This window comes from Cebus imitator, unplaced genomic scaffold (assembly GCF_001604975.1).
Source record: "Cebus imitator isolate Cc_AM_T3 unplaced genomic scaffold, Cebus_imitator-1.0 Scaffold326, whole genome shotgun sequence".
NCBI classification, from domain to species: Eukaryota; Metazoa; Chordata; class Mammalia; order Primates; family Cebidae; genus Cebus; species Cebus imitator.
In genome coordinates, this window is record NW_016107641.1 from 1,628,358 (window position 1) to 1,643,452 (window position 15,095).

The 15,095-nt window shown below is 49.6% G+C and overlaps 1 protein-coding gene across 2 annotated transcripts in view; it reads right to left on the bottom strand.

Annotated features, from left to right (window-relative positions):
• Positions 1 to 11,795, bottom strand: part of VSTM4 (V-set and transmembrane domain containing 4) — a 91,590-nt gene extending 79,795 nt beyond the window's left edge. For both annotated transcript variants that reach the window (XM_017504675.2, XM_037729961.1), the window contains exons 1-2: positions 11,704 to 11,795; positions 4,438 to 4,839 (exon numbers count right to left, since the gene is read on the bottom strand). In XM_017504675.2, the coding sequence (XP_017360164.1) occupies positions 4,438 to 4,839; positions 11,704 to 11,758 (457 nt within the window). In that variant the 5' untranslated portion in view covers positions 11,759 to 11,795. The remainder of the gene's footprint in view (positions 1 to 4,437; positions 4,840 to 11,703) is intronic.
• Between the last annotated feature and the right edge of the window lie 3,300 nt (positions 11,796 to 15,095).

Here is a 15,095-nt window from a genome sequence, read left to right on the forward strand (position 1 = left end):
TTGACATTATCCCTGTGCCACAGCAGCTTGAAAAACAATGGTATGACTACATAATGTTGTGCCTACAGTGCTAAAAACAGAAGCTACAAGACATCACCAGTGGGAGAGCCCTCACCCAAAGAAGGCATTGATGGAAGAGGAAAGATGGATCTAGGAACCCAAAAAATATGTATGATTGGAATAGGTCAAGGGAAAAAGAGGTGAGGCATCCCAGAGAGGGTGACTACATCCACCAAGTCATGCCTACTTCAAGGTCGTCTACAGCAACAGGTGCTAATGCCACTTGACAAAGAACATTTTGTGCATTCATCAAGTATGTATTGAGGGTCAATTTTTTACCAGGCACTGTTGCAGGCATTCACTGTTATCATCATCCTCCAAAAGTATATAAGGCTATCAGAGAAATAGAGCCAATGCACCCAGAAATAATGTTTTACCAGCTATCTGGGCATCATTTAGCCTACTCAACACGTAAAATTAACCACATAATATTGGTAGCTCTTATGTAAACCAATTCATGGGAAAAGGCATTTTCAATGCTGGTGGGAGTATAAATATGCAAACTATTTTAGAGGTCAATTCACTTCTTGAAATTGTGTCCATATTTAAATTGGGTAGATCTTTGGACCTGGCAATTTTATTTCCAGGACTTTATGCTAAAGTCATGGAGATTTATTGGCAAGGATTTAGAGCAGCTTTAAATGTCCAGTAACAATATGTTGGAAGTTAAACTGTGGCCCATCTGCATGACGGAACACGATTCCATCATTAAAATTATGTTTTGGAAGCATATTTAACAAGGGAAAATGTGCACACTATTTAGTAATATCAGAAAAGCCAGTCACAGAGCACTCTTTACAGTAAGATTGAAATTAGATTTTAAATTTATATTTGCATAAGATGCCTAAAAGGATTTGCACTGAAATGTTAAATTGTGCCTGAGTAGAGATATGGTAAGTCATTTTTATTTTCTTCTTTAAACCCTTTCAGTATTTTTCCATGTTTTCTATAATTGAACTATATTACACTATATTACTTCTGCAATAGAAAACAACCAACATATGGAAATCAGGACAGATAATAAAAGTCAACACTCCTATGGCTCTTCTCTGTGCCGGGAGTCATTCTTTAAATACATCATCACGAGTCACCCTCCCTGTGCTGGGCAAGCTGCCCACAATAGGGAGATGAGGAGAGACCAGGCACCAGCCTTTCTTTCTGGGAGTTTACAGTGAAAGACAAGCAATTTTATCTCACATCAAGAACTCTGCAGGAAGGAGACCACGTCTGTGGTGAAGGGCAAAGGTGGGGTAGTATTAGAAGGGAAGTCCCAAGAAAAGTTCCCCTCTGCTGGATGGCTGCAGACTCCTGTTGAAAGGAGGGAGGTAACATGAGCAGATTAGAAAAGAGACCACGGACCTGGAGTTGGGGGCACTCCCAAACCCCCCTGAGAGATCCTGTTTGATACTCCAACCCAAAGGTATGTGCCCACAGAACTTCTCATCCTTGTTGTTCTTTGTTTTTGTTTTTTTATATAAGGTGGCTTACATCTATAAACCCAGAGCTTTGGGAGGCCAAGGCGGGTGGATCACCTGAGGTCACAAGTTCGACACCAGCTTGGCCAACATGGAGAAACCCCATCTCTACTGAAAATACAAAAATGAGCTGGGTGTGGTGGTACATGTCTATAATCCCAGCTACTCAGGAGGCTGAAGCAGGAGAATTGCTTGAAGTTGGGAGGCAGAGGTTGCGGTGAGCCCAGATGGCGCCACTGCACTCCAGCCTGGGCGACAGAGTGAGGAGACTCTGTCTCAAAAAAAAAAAAAAAAAAAAAAAGGTAGAGATTTAGGAAAATAAGGTCCTTGGAGAGGAACAAGGCCCAGGGCCCTGAGAAAGGTGTTCTGGGAGGCTGAAGCCATGGGCCTCTCCTGACCCTGCCCAGGAAGAATAGGCAGCCAAGGCTCCACATAGTCCCAGCCTAGGGTGAACATGCTCCAACCCAAATAGCCTGTCTGGTTTCAGGTCATTTCCTTGCAGTTACCCTTCCTCAACCGCCTTGGAACAGTCCCCTGGAGGCCTACATAGAATGTTCTAGAAGGTATGGTCATTTCTTCCTAAGTTTTGAATCTTTCCATCAGCAAATCATAGCCCTGCAGAGGGGCTGAGGCAGAGCAGACATGGCAAGGGAGGCAGAGCTCTGCTGAGAGGGTAGAACCACTTCCAGGTGAGAGGTCAGAGAGGGGTGGGTGAGAGAAGTGGAGAGAGACAGAGAAATAAAGAGATATATGTATATATAGAGAGACAGAGGGAGAGAGACAGAGACACACACACAGAGAGAAAGTGGAAGAGATACAGAGACACAGATAGACACAGAGAGAGAGAAGAAAAGACAGAAAGAGTGACAGAGAAACAGAGGGAGAGAGACAGAGACAGAGAGACACACACAGAGAGAGTGAGGGAGAGAGAGACAGAGAGACACAGAGGGAGAGAGAGACAGAGAGATGGAAAGACAGGGAGAGACACAGAGAGAGACCGAGAGACAAAGAGAAAGACAGAAGAATAAAGGGACAGGGAGACAGAGACAGAGAGACAGACAGAGGGAGAGAAAGGCAGAGGGAGAAAGAGAGAGAGAGAGGAAAGAGGAAGAAGGGAAGGGGAGCTGAGGAGGAGAGGACCAGGGCAGGAAAGTGGGGGAGCAAGAGAGCAAGAGAAGAAGGGGGAAGAGATCCTTATTTCCAGTGAAGTCTTAAAAACTACCTCATTTGGAGCAAGTTCTCAAACAAATGAGAACTGAACCCAGTTTCACTCACTGAAATGAGATTCAGATTGACCAACAAGCTACATGACTGTGCTTACCTGAAGGCAGCAAACCTTTTTAAATATTTTGTTTGGCAGGGTGAGAATTGCACATTCTAGTTAATATATCATTCTGTGCTTACGAACATTACAACAAGCAAACTCCAAAGACAAGTAACATTGAACTACTGTAAAGAATCTCTATATAAATTATTTTATTCCATGTCCCTTATTTATATAAGACACTAAAAATACTTTTCACAACTAAGTTTTGTCCTTTAAAAAAGCTTATCAAAACAACATCACTAAGGCCTTGAATATTATGCTATATGTGTACAGTAAAATTAGACCCTTTTTCGTATTTGAGACTATCAGCTGTGCTTTGTGATCCTCTTGATCTTGTGCCAAACTAAATTCAATTTCAAAGCAATCAAAGGCATCATTTAGTGCACAACAGAAAGTCTTACTAAAATTGCCAGAGTTGTCTTCCTGAATAGAAACATTGGTCATTAAAAAACGATAGCCCCAAAATATGGCGCTTGGTAGCTGAGATGTTCCAGAAACGCTGCCCATCCCTCCTATCTGTCTTCAGGGAGGGAGGGCTACCCGTGGTCCTCTGCCCACTTCGTCATGAATTTCTTGGTGAGCTCTTGCTTAAGCTTGGATCAGTTCCACTGGGCAATTAGCTTGCCCTACTACTAGGCCTGATGACTCACAGCAAGACTTCCCAACGCATGCCTCTCCATGGGGGCCCGGCCCCCCCAGCCAAAGCCATCAAGTTGCATGGACCTGGGTGGGAGGCTGAGCACTGACATAGATGCTCTCCTTAGCCAAACTGCAGCCAGGATCCTCGGGGCCTTTTGTTGACTAAGCCTCAGCCTTGGTCTAGTGACTCCAACAAACACTAACATAGTTTCGAATAGCTCAAGGCTGTACGCCTATGCCAGGGATGACCTTCTGAAAGTGTCTGCCTGAGAAAACTCAAGGCTGCCAAAAGCAGTTACTGCTTGTTCCAGCCAACACCTGAAGACAAAACCCTCGTCTCCCCATCTCTGTGGGAAAGTAGAAGCCAAATTTGCATAAGAACCTTAGCAAGCCCAGATGGGTTCCACATGAGCCAAACACCCCCACTACTGCTTTGACTCTACTCACACTTCTTTGACTCTACTGAGTCCTCACTCACGCCCACCCTCACTCATTCTCCTTTGAAAACAACCAGTCACATCTGCACAAATCAGAGTTGAATCCAGTTCATTCCAGCCTCTCTTCTCTACTGCAATAGCTACTGCTGAATAAAATCCACCCTGACCCCTTTGACCAGGGTCCAGCTTTGTTGACCCTTGACGGCACACAGCCAGGGCAACTTCAGACACTTAAGCGGATTTGCCCAGAGGGTGGGCTGGGCCATGCTGGGCCAGGCCTGTGGTCCTTTCTGTTCTCACTTCTGTGTCTACACAGCACGTTAGCCAGTGTCCAGGTCAAGATTTCCCCTCACCCCATGGCATGACTCATGTCTGTGGCCAACAGAGGCCCACAAGATATGTTCTAGTGCAACAGAGCCAACCCGGGCGCCCCTGGGTGGTGGCTGCAGAAGGGGTCCTGCCCCCCCACTGCTTCTCCCCAGGGAGACGGGACCCTTACCTCTCATTTCCGTGGCTGAGGAGCCGTTGGACCAGGCCGTCCACTTGTTCCTGTGCTTGCTGATTTCCTGGATTTTGCAGATATAATGCCCTTGGTCTGAGGGCTGCAGTGTCAACACAGAGAGCCTGTAGAGCACCCCCCGCTGCTCCTCCAGCAGGCGCAGCCTCTGCCGGTTGGCGCTGCGGCTGAAATTCCCATAGTACTGCACCACCCGGAGCTTGGTCATCTTCACCATCAAGACCTCCTGGGAGTTGGAGGAGTGTGCAAAGAACCAGCGCACAGCCAGCAAGCTGTCCTTCCGCCTCTTCTGGGAGACGTGGCAGAAGAGAGTGGCATTCTCCCCCTCCAGGTAGTCAACCACGGGCCCCGGGGACACAGTGACATTGAGGGCTGCACAGACCTCTGCAGAGGAAAAAGGGAGAAGAGAGGATGAGGAGAGCCCCAGGTCCCTCTGTGGACAGTCCACAGTCCAGAAGCCGGGAAATGCCTCCACGCACTGGGCGTCCTGGACTTTGCAGACATAATGCCCTGCCTAGCCACAGAGGCAGGCGGCCCCTCGCCTCTCCAGAGGAGGAGCTTTTCTGGGGGTGAGCCTCTTTGGGCCCCCGCTGTCTCATCTATGGGACCACTCTGTCCATGTGGGATGCTAAACAATGACCTCGTGACCCAGAAGTATTTTTCAAAATTTTGTAATTAGTTGCTGGATCTTTAAAATTCAGATTTCATGTAAAAGATTTAGATTTTTGGAATTTCTTAAAAATGTCCAGCCCACATCTGATCCCCCACCACTCCCCACCACTCCCCACACTTCACCCCCCAGCCTGCTTTAATGTTTTGTCCCTGGCCTGATCAGATACGCAGTGGGTGGGGAGTCGCCCTGGGGCAGGGCGGACCCCTGGGCAGTGCTGCAGGGAAGCAAGGAGGAAAGAGGAAAAACAGATCAAGCAAGAAGTGAACATTTGACAAGGAGGCTATGAGGCTGCAAGCAGGCGGCCTTTGCCGAGGGTTGGAGAAGTCTGGTAGATGAAAACTATTCTTCATCGTAAAAATCCAGGCAACAGGTCATCCTCCTATACAGTTTCCACTATTGATCTAATAACTGAACACCTCAAGACAGATGAATTTGAGGGTTAATTTTCCCTTAATTTTCTTTCTCATCTCTCAGAAGACAAGCACTAGCCCACCGGATACTCAAGGGTAATTCCATGAATCTTGACATCATCACACCCATAAAGTCCCTTTTGGCGTACATAGTTCCATTCACAGGTCTAGCCTGTGATTAAAACACCAAAGCCTTTGATATATATGGAAGTGAGCTCAGAAGAAAAGGGTTAAGGTTCAGCTGGACTCTCCGCTAAATGGGTTTGAGCTCTATGTCTACAGTGATGCAGGACAAAGCCAGCCTGGGAGATATTTAGGGCCGCAGACTAACGTGTAGCCAAAGGAGAGACCCACTCTGGTAGCAATCCCGCTGTCATCAGAAGACCCTCCTGCAAGGCAAAAGAAGAGGAATTGGCCCCACCATTTCCCCTGCATCTTGCCCACCTGGTGGCACCTGGCCCATAGGCCATGTTAAATTAGTCGGAAGGCATTTCTTCCTCACTGCTGAAGCCCTGTGTGAAGTCCACACAGCTCTCATGGCAGGAGCTCCCTGGTGAGGAATGCAGCAGCTGGGGACACCGGCTGACCCGGCTCCAACAGCTGCCAGGGGTTGGGCGGGCAGAGAGCAGCAAGGATGTGGCAGCTGACTTCCAGAACTGAAGTCCAGCCCCATCCCGCCCCCAAGAGCTCCCCAGTGGAGGCCAGGAGAGCTGAGGAAGGCAGGAAATTGAAACAAGATGGGTGGGATGAGAGTGCAGCTGGGACCCCACGCCCCAGGCTCCTCCTATTAACACTACAAGGAGGAGGGATTATATATAGTGACTGAAACCAGAAGGACGTGCCAAGTGCTCCAGTCCCCATGGGAGGCCAGATTCCATCCTGGAGGCAAGCTAGTAACCCTTCCACTTCTGCGGCTCAGGATAGGGTCAGGGGCTCCCAGGAAAGGGAAAGGACTACACTCTAGCCTCCCAGGATGAGCCCTCTTTGTTTCTCTATCGGCACATCTCCCTGCCTTCATTTTGCCCATATTCTTTTACAAATGACACAAGCCTCTGTTTCTTCCACCAAAGTACAAAGACCTTGGTTATGGGTTGAATTGTGTCCTCCCAAAATTTGTTTGTGGAAGCTTTAGCCCCAGGACCTAAGAATGGGACTGTATTTGCAGATGGAGTCTTTAAAGGAGTAATTAAGTTAAAATAAAGTCATTAAGGTGGGCCCTCATCTAGTATCAATGGTCTTTATAAGAAGAGATGAGGGAGGACACAGGGGCGCAGAGCGAAGCAATGTGAAGGCACAGGGAGAAGAAGGCATCTGCAAGCCAAGGAGAGAAGCCTCAGGAGAAACCAACCCTGCTGGCGCCTTGGTCTTGGATTTCTGGATTCCAAAATGTGACAATACATTTCTGTTGTGTAAGTCCCTCAGCCTGTGGTACTGTTACCACAGCCTAAGCACACTAATCCAGCCCTGTCCACAGCAAGCTTCATTCCAGCCCTCTACCTGCCACCTTCAGCACCAGGAGGTAGGTGGCATTGTTGGAACTGTGATGGCCACAGACCCCACCAAGTCTGAAGGCTTTGCTGGAGGACACAAGCCGTTCAGGTTGTGGGATCCATGTGCCTGTGACGAGCCTTCTCAGCAAAGCTGGTGCCTTCAGTAACATTCTTCTCCTCCCCAGCCCTGGAGATCGCTGCCTCAAACCCAGCAAAGGTGGCACATCTATCCAAGCAACTGTGAGATGGGGCGAGGCAGGAGGGAGGACAGGGAATGCAGGTAGGGCACCCAGGGGCTGGCAAATATGACTCAGTTGGGTATTTATTTCAATAGTAAGAGAAAGGGAGTCCGTTATCTCCCCCTGCAGTTATCAGGAACACAGGGCTCAGCAGAGGGAACACCAACGGCAATTAGAGGACAGGACGATGGGAAGCAGGTTCACCAACGTCCAAAGGTAGAAGACAGGGTTCAGGGTCTCCAGAAGCCCAGGCTCTTCCCTCTGGATCTCAGTCTGAATGACAGTCCCTGCAAGCCCAGCACGTCAGAGGGGCAGCCTGAGCAATCACAGGCCATGCCCGCCACCAGGCAGGACACGATGGTGCCACTCTCCCCCTCCTCCACCAGGAGGAGGCAGACAGGCAGGGCAGTTCCTCCCTCTCCTGGCCTAGGAAGGACAGCCAAAGTCACTCTGACTCAAAGAAGAAATTACCTTCTTGTTTGTGATCCTGTGTTACGGAGAATTGAGGTGGGAGCTGGACCCACTGTCCCCCTCCCCATGTACCTCTCCACTCACAGTTCCTGCTTCTTCCAGCTTAAGCCTCATGCAGCAGACATATTGTGAAGAAAAAGACAACATTCCCAACTCTGTACAGCAGGGAGTCCAGTGGGTAAGGCAGCCATTCATTGAAGAAAAGACATGGGAGAATATAACTACAGTGTCACGTGCCACAGAGAAAAAGTGCAGTGTTTAAGAAAATCATGGCAAGATCCTGATCTAGACTTTGGGGTCAGGAAAGGGACTCTGGGGATGTGAGCTTCAGCTGAAGACTCAGTTGGAGTTAATGAAATAAAGTTCAAGGTAGCAACAAGGAGTGATCTTCCAAGGAGGGAGCTCCATCTCTGCAAAGGCCCTGAGGCAGGAGGGACCCCGTATAGGATGGAAATGGAAAGGTCAGTGCATCCTGGTGAACTGTACCCCACTATGGCCCGACAGCCACCCCTGCCAACATATGGGCCTCAGAAGGCATTCCCTACCCCAATCAGTGTCCCCAAGGCCACTTCTAGAAGAAGGAATATAACAAAACTGATTNATAGCTCTGGATGCAATTCTGCCTGCAGGAAGGGGAGTACTCTAGACCAGATGACATTTCAGGGTCACTATAGTTCCTGATTTCATAAGTAGTTAGAAAAACAACTGAAAAATATAGGAAAAGAAGAACTAAAACCAGAAACTTGCAAGCTACCAAAAAAAAAAAAAAAAAAAAAAAAAAAAAAAGAGACTGCTACAAACAGAGGGATGGGATTCCTGCTGCACCAAATCCCCTATCTCCAACAAGCACATGTTCCAGGACTTGGTAGCCCTGGGTACCACACGGGGTAAGCACTGGGATGCTCATAGTCCCAGGCCTTCCCAGGTAGCTGGGGAGAAACGATGAGACACAGAAGCAGTGGCTTGGTCGGCTTGGTGGACCTGGGTGAAGAGCCAGAAGCTGGCATCCAACAGAGCCAGGTTGGAAACCTGATTCTGCTAGGTATGAGCCTCCTGGAGTTTCAGTTTCCCCATCCAAAAAATGGGAAAATGATGCCTTTCACAGTAAGTATAGGCTCCCATGCAAAAACACCTTTAAAATACAGATATAGTTTGCATGCCCTGAAACTGGGGAGGTGGGAACAACAGAAAGTGACATGCACACTTGAGTACAGTGGGCTTTGTGGGCCCAGGACCTGCAAGCACACAGGACCCCATGCTTGGAAGGCCTCACTCCCTCAGCTTGGTTTAATCTCTGCCGTTGATTTTTGAAACTGTAATACATTTTAATGAGGAGCCCCACATTTTTATTTGACACTGGATCCCACAAGTCATGTAGCTGGTTATGTTTGTAGATGAACCTCAAATTCCTGTGGACAGAGTTAAGGTGTCTAATCCCCTTGTTTACATTTGAATAATGTCACAAAAAGGACTAATATAACTCTGAAAACAGCCTAGAAGGACATCCATGTAGCTGAATAGGACAATCTGCTCATTGTGAAGTGGGAGATGGCCAATACCAGGTGCAGGGGAGCAAAGACAGCTAACAAAACAAGGCACCAGCCTCACCTGGGATGCAGAGGTGGGCACAGTCCTTCGGTCTGAGCAGGCCAGGGATGAGCTGGTGGGTCTGTGCCTCCCACTTCCTCTCTGCCTGAAGAAACTGCACCCACTCACCTCAGGGAAACCAGAGCCTCTAAGTTTATAAGGAATGCAAACTATCAGTACAGACCAGCAGCAGTGAGCTTTCTTATTAAAAGAATAGTCTGAATTCATACAGCTAAATCTCTGAAAGAAACACTATTGTATTACTTAACAGTCCTTGGCACCAGGAGCCAGTGTTTACTGAGCACTAAGCAGAGGTGATACCAGACCTAGCCCATGGACTGATTCACTCACATTAGCCCATCACCTGAAAATAGCTCCATCCAGGATAAAAATATCACCTTGCCCAATGATAGAGGCTAATACCTGCTGGGTACAAACCCTATGTCCTTTAGATGCATTTTCTCAATTTACCCTGATACTCTGTTCATTCCCATTTTATAGACAAGAGGACTGAGGTACAGAGAGGCTAAGCCCTTGTTCAAGCTCACATAGTAAGTGGCAGAGCTGGAATTCAATCCTAAGCGATCTGGCTTCAAAGACAACTCAGCCACCACTCCAGACTACAAATATGCTATAGTAAATATATTGTCAGTCGGTTTTCTTTCCTGTAAACTGAGACATGGGTGACCACTTGGGTCCTGCTCAGTCCCCAAATGGAGAGGTAGAAAAGTGCAGCGGTTAGGAAGCTGGGGACTTATGTATAAAGTGGGTCTGCCAGCCCCTCCCAGCAGGATTGTGGTGAGGAGTCATGAATGACACAGTGAGTGTCCCACAAGCAGGAACTATTATCATTCCCCAGGGCTGACCCTAAAGAATCCTGAATTCCAGCTCTCAAGGTTCCGGAGGACTCCTGGAAACATGAGAATGCCCTTGATCCCCACCAAAAGCCAGTCTCTGGGACAACCACTCTGACAGCTTCTTCAATTAGGAAAGTGATCGTGGAGCCTGGGAGAGGAAGGACCACTGGCTACTGGCTACTCCATGCAGGCCACGAGAACTCACTCTGCCCACAATCCAAGTCAAACTTCTCATCATTTTTCCAGCCAAGACAGTGACAACTGGGAAATTTCCCACAGCAAGGATAACAGGTTCACTGGGAGTCTGGCTTCACTCACAGCTGGGGGACCGTGGATGGATTTCTTCCCACTGTCAGCCAAGTGCCTCCTCTTCGGACTGCAATCTAGGGAGTGATGCTGGCTCAAATGCCAGCTCTATCACTTGGTAGTTGGATCACTCTTGGAAAATTACCTACTTCGGAGCATCAGTTCCCTAATTTTCAAAAACAATGGCCACACAGTTTAGTGGTTATCGACACAGATCCTAGAGCCAGGCTTCCTGGGTTCAAATCCCAGCTCCACCACTTACAAGCCTAGTGACTTAAGGGAAGTCCGTTCATGGGCCTGAGCCTCAGTTTCTTCATCTATAAAATGCGGACAATAATAGCACTTCCTTCAGAGGTTATTGGTGAGATTAAAGTTTATGTTTTTTTAAACACTTGGATATATAAACGTTTTGTAGTCATTCTTACTTGGAAGTGTTGTGATTAAATGAGCTAGGCCCAGATAGGCACTCAGGGAAGTGACCATCGATACCTGTAAGATTCCTGTTATTCCAGCCAGTACCGCCACTGCTACCCTGGGGCAGCGGACAGGGCTCTGGAGAACAAAGAGAGAAAATTCTTCAGCCACTTACAAGTGGGAGCAGGAAAACCCGAATGAAAGCCACTAGTGTGGACCAAGAAGCTGTCCTCAAGCAGGGTGCTGGTGGGAGAGGCGTCGCTGCATCTAGCCGTGGATGGCCCTCTCGCCAGGCCTGGTCACCTCCACAGGCCCACGAGCAAGTCCCTGTTCCCCACCTCCGGGCCAGGGCAGATCCAGCCGCTCGTGACTTGTCTTCCGAGTAACCCTCCAAAGAGAGTGAAAGGGGAGTTGCTGCTCTGAGGAACCTGCCAAGAGTTGTGTGTCCTGACTGCCCTGGAAAGAAGGAAAGGGAACTACCAACTTGGGCTGCGCTCTGCTGCATCTCTCCTCGGGGCCTGCCGCTAGGAAGGACACTGTTGCTGTGAGAGTGCCCAGCCCTGGGAGAGGTCAGGACAGGGACCGCGCTCCGGAGAGGCGTCCTCCGAACCCAAGAAGGGGCCGCCGCGCCCCTCAGACCCGAGGTGAGCCCACCGGAGCGCGCCGGCGACAGTGACAGTGCCGCCTCCGGCCCGCGCCCGGAGGCGGCGGGGCCTCCCCACCAGGCCCGGAACCCCAGTCTCCCCCGCGCGGCCGACGGCTCCCACCCGCCCCGCGCCCGGCCTGCCCGGTGGCGCTTACCCGGGGCCGGAGCCCGCGCCAGCAGCGCGGCCGCCGCCAGTGCCAGCAGCCGCATCTCCCCGCCGCCGCCCGGGGCTGTGACGCGTGAGAGCGCCGCCGCCTGGCCCGGCTGCCGCAGCCCGCCCCACGCCCGCGCCCGTGCCCGCCCCCGGCCCGCCCCTCGGGCCGCCTGCCACGCCGGGCTGGGGCTGCTGGGTCCAGAGGCCCGCACCGGGCGTGGGAGTCGCCACGCGATCGGTTCGCTCCAGTATCTTTGGCGTCACTTTCACCAGCCCCATTTCCCAGATGAGAAAACTGAGGTTCTGCAAGGGTGATCGCTGGTGACTCGGAGCGCACACAGCTGCAATGCTACCGGCGGTCCCCTGCCCACAGAGGCCGTTATTCCTAAGGGGAGGCGGGATCTGGGAGCCAGGGGGTGGGGGCGCGTCTAGGGAACCTCTGGCCTGAGACTCACCTGCTGGGTGTGGGCCTCCTACGCTCACTCCACAGGACCCTCGGGAGCCAAGGAGAGAAGCCCCTTCTAATGCCCGGAAATGGAGGGCAGGGTCCGAGGTGCTGCCCCTTGGAAAACAAAGAGGATCCACACAGACCAGCCCAGAATATATGGAAACTATTAACAAAAAAATGCCCATTTACGTTGCCTTCAGCCAGGCCTGGGCTAAAGTGTTTTTCCCGATGCTACTGAACCCGGCCACCGTGAGTCCCTGGGACAGTTCCAGAATCTCCAAATGCCTCAGTTTCCTGCACCTGTACGATGGGGAAATGGGCCCACCCCTCCTGGGGTGTTTAGGAAGATCAAGTGACACCATTCCCGTTAAGGCGTTGCCCCAGAGCCCAATTCGCTAATGTCAGCAACCACTGCTGTTATAACTATAGATAAGGAAACAGAAGCAGCCACTTGAAGGAGACCCAGGTCACACAGCCACGGAGCCCTGTCACTCGGAGCCAATGCCTGATCTCTTTGCCACTGTTCTAAACTTAGGGTCTGAGGCTAGCCCGTCTCTAAGCAAGAAATGTGCATGTTAGGTCTATTCTATGTGTGTTTATCAGGAGAGGTCTTTGTGGAGTTCCAGTGAGGGGTAGCAGCAGCTAGCAGGTGGGCCTTGGTTGGGAGTGGGTCCCTGGAGGAGGAGACAGGGCCCTCATCTCCCTCCCTCTAAGGGAGTGAGGAGGTGGCAGTGGATGGAAAGAGTGTGCTGCCCACTAGTGTGAGCCCCAGGGCGTTCCCCAGAGGAACCATCCCCTTTAGGCACCCCAGGCCAGTGGGTGCAAAGGCTCTGTGACCTCTCTGAACCCAGGTACTTCCTGAGGTCTCTGGGCCCTATGGAATCTTCCAGCTGGGAGGCTCATCTGTGGAGCAGAGTCCTGCAGAGACTGGACTGACCATCAAGGCAGCCAGGCTGGGGAAAGCAGCCCCATCTATCATTTGTGTTGGTGGAAGGGCCTAGGGAACTGATAGTGAGCTGGCAGCAAAAGTCCTTGGGTGTGATGCCAAGGACAAGAAGTGAGGACTAGAGCTGGGGTCAGACAGACTCCTGCAGGCCAGGAATGCAAACATTCCTATGAGGCTTCCAGGCTGACGTTTGGAAATCACTTTGCATGCAAGAGCAAATGAGCCACACATCCCATCCAGGTGATGTCCTAGGCCTCATTTTACAAATTAGCCAATTCAGGCTCAAAGAAGACCAAGGACCTGTACAAGGTTCTGTGGGGCACCAAATGTCTGCACTGGAACTTGGACTCTGACTGCACACTGTTGACTCAGCCCTGGAGCCTGCAGCAGTGCTTGGCAGACTGGGGAAGGATGTCTGAAGAGGAGCACTGTTTCTGAAAGCGGACCAGCAACCCACTCTGTCCTGGCAACAGCCTTGGATCCTGGAGCAGCGTAACCTCTCCGAACTTCATTTGTTAAGTGAAGGTGACACACGTAAAATGACGTCTTGACATGGATGTACTAAGAGCAGCTAGACAGGTGGCAGGGCCATCTGGTGTCCTTGGTAACCTCCACCTCAACCTGTTGCCCTCAATTTACTCTCTTGGTGGAAAGCAGAAGGGATCCCTTAGATGTGTTGGCCACCCTTGGAGGAGGCAACTCCTGCTTTAGTCATTGTATATTTCTAAACATCCAACTCTCATTGCAAAATGGAGCAGAAATTCAACCTTGCCACCTTTGACTTGCTTCGTCTTTGCCAAAACTGGGTTTGTGCTGGAGATTTGAGGCTAGAAAGTACTTTTCTTGCACTTCTGCGACAGGTAACATTGTGCTGACTTTACAATTGTGTGCGTTGCCGCTACTTTTCAGCTTCCCAAATAATCCAGCTAATCATCTTGTAAGACCTTTGCTGCATGAACATAGGAACAAGGGAATATATTCAGCTCCCAGGGAAGACAGAGCCAGTGACCCGGATAAGACTTGGCATTTCAGCTGTTCTGTACTACATGGGCAAAGGCCTTTCATATCATTTTTTTTATTCTTCCTGCCTGCTCACTCATTCTCAAGCTCAGGACCATTTGCAAATCCTCTACAGACTGCTTTGTCCCTACCTTGATTCTATCAGGTCTGACTTTCTACTGAATTAGGAGAATAATACAATCCAATTTTTGTTGTTTATCTTGTAAAAAATATTTTTTATTTGCCTAAATATTTGTTATTTACCTTGTAAAAAGAACTTGATCCATATTCCTGTGGACAGTAAGCTATGCGGAGAGCCTACTCAACTAATCATGGATTCTACTAGTTGCCACTGAAAGAATCTTAGAAATCCAGATTCTCTCAAATAAGTGCATTCTGCTATCACCTGGCAGGCTGGGGCTTTTCCGTTTTCATTATCCAGTTGTTTGTTAGAACGTGGGTCAGAGATGGAAAGGTATGGCATGGTTTTGTAATGGACTTTGCGTACAGCAAATACATCCCTAAACCAAGACTACCGAGAAAAAGCAAACAGCCCTCTTCTACAGTGTTTAGCAGATTTCCATGTGTCACTTTTTCAATCTAGATTTCTAAAAGTAGTTTTGAATATTTTCTCCTCCATATTGTTCACAGGCACTTTACGGCCAAAAGCAGTCAGCTACATGCTTGAATTGCCACTAAAAGAAAGTGAACAGATTTCACTGCAGACAAAAGAGGTTTTCAGCTGTGACTGAGAGAGCTGGGAAAGGATGAGGAAGAAGGGAGATCGTGGTTACAGACAATGCACCCATCCAGTCAGAAGGAAATGCCTAAATCCCTTGCGGTATGCAGCTTGCCTCAAACCTGCAGCAGCACTGTCTTCCCCCTGCACCACTGGGGAAGGAGTACGGAGAGCACTGTTTTTCCTGAAATGTACAGAAATGTGAAGCTGCAGACCTGACAGGATGTCTAGAGAGAAATAGCTTCTAACCAACGTCGTGGG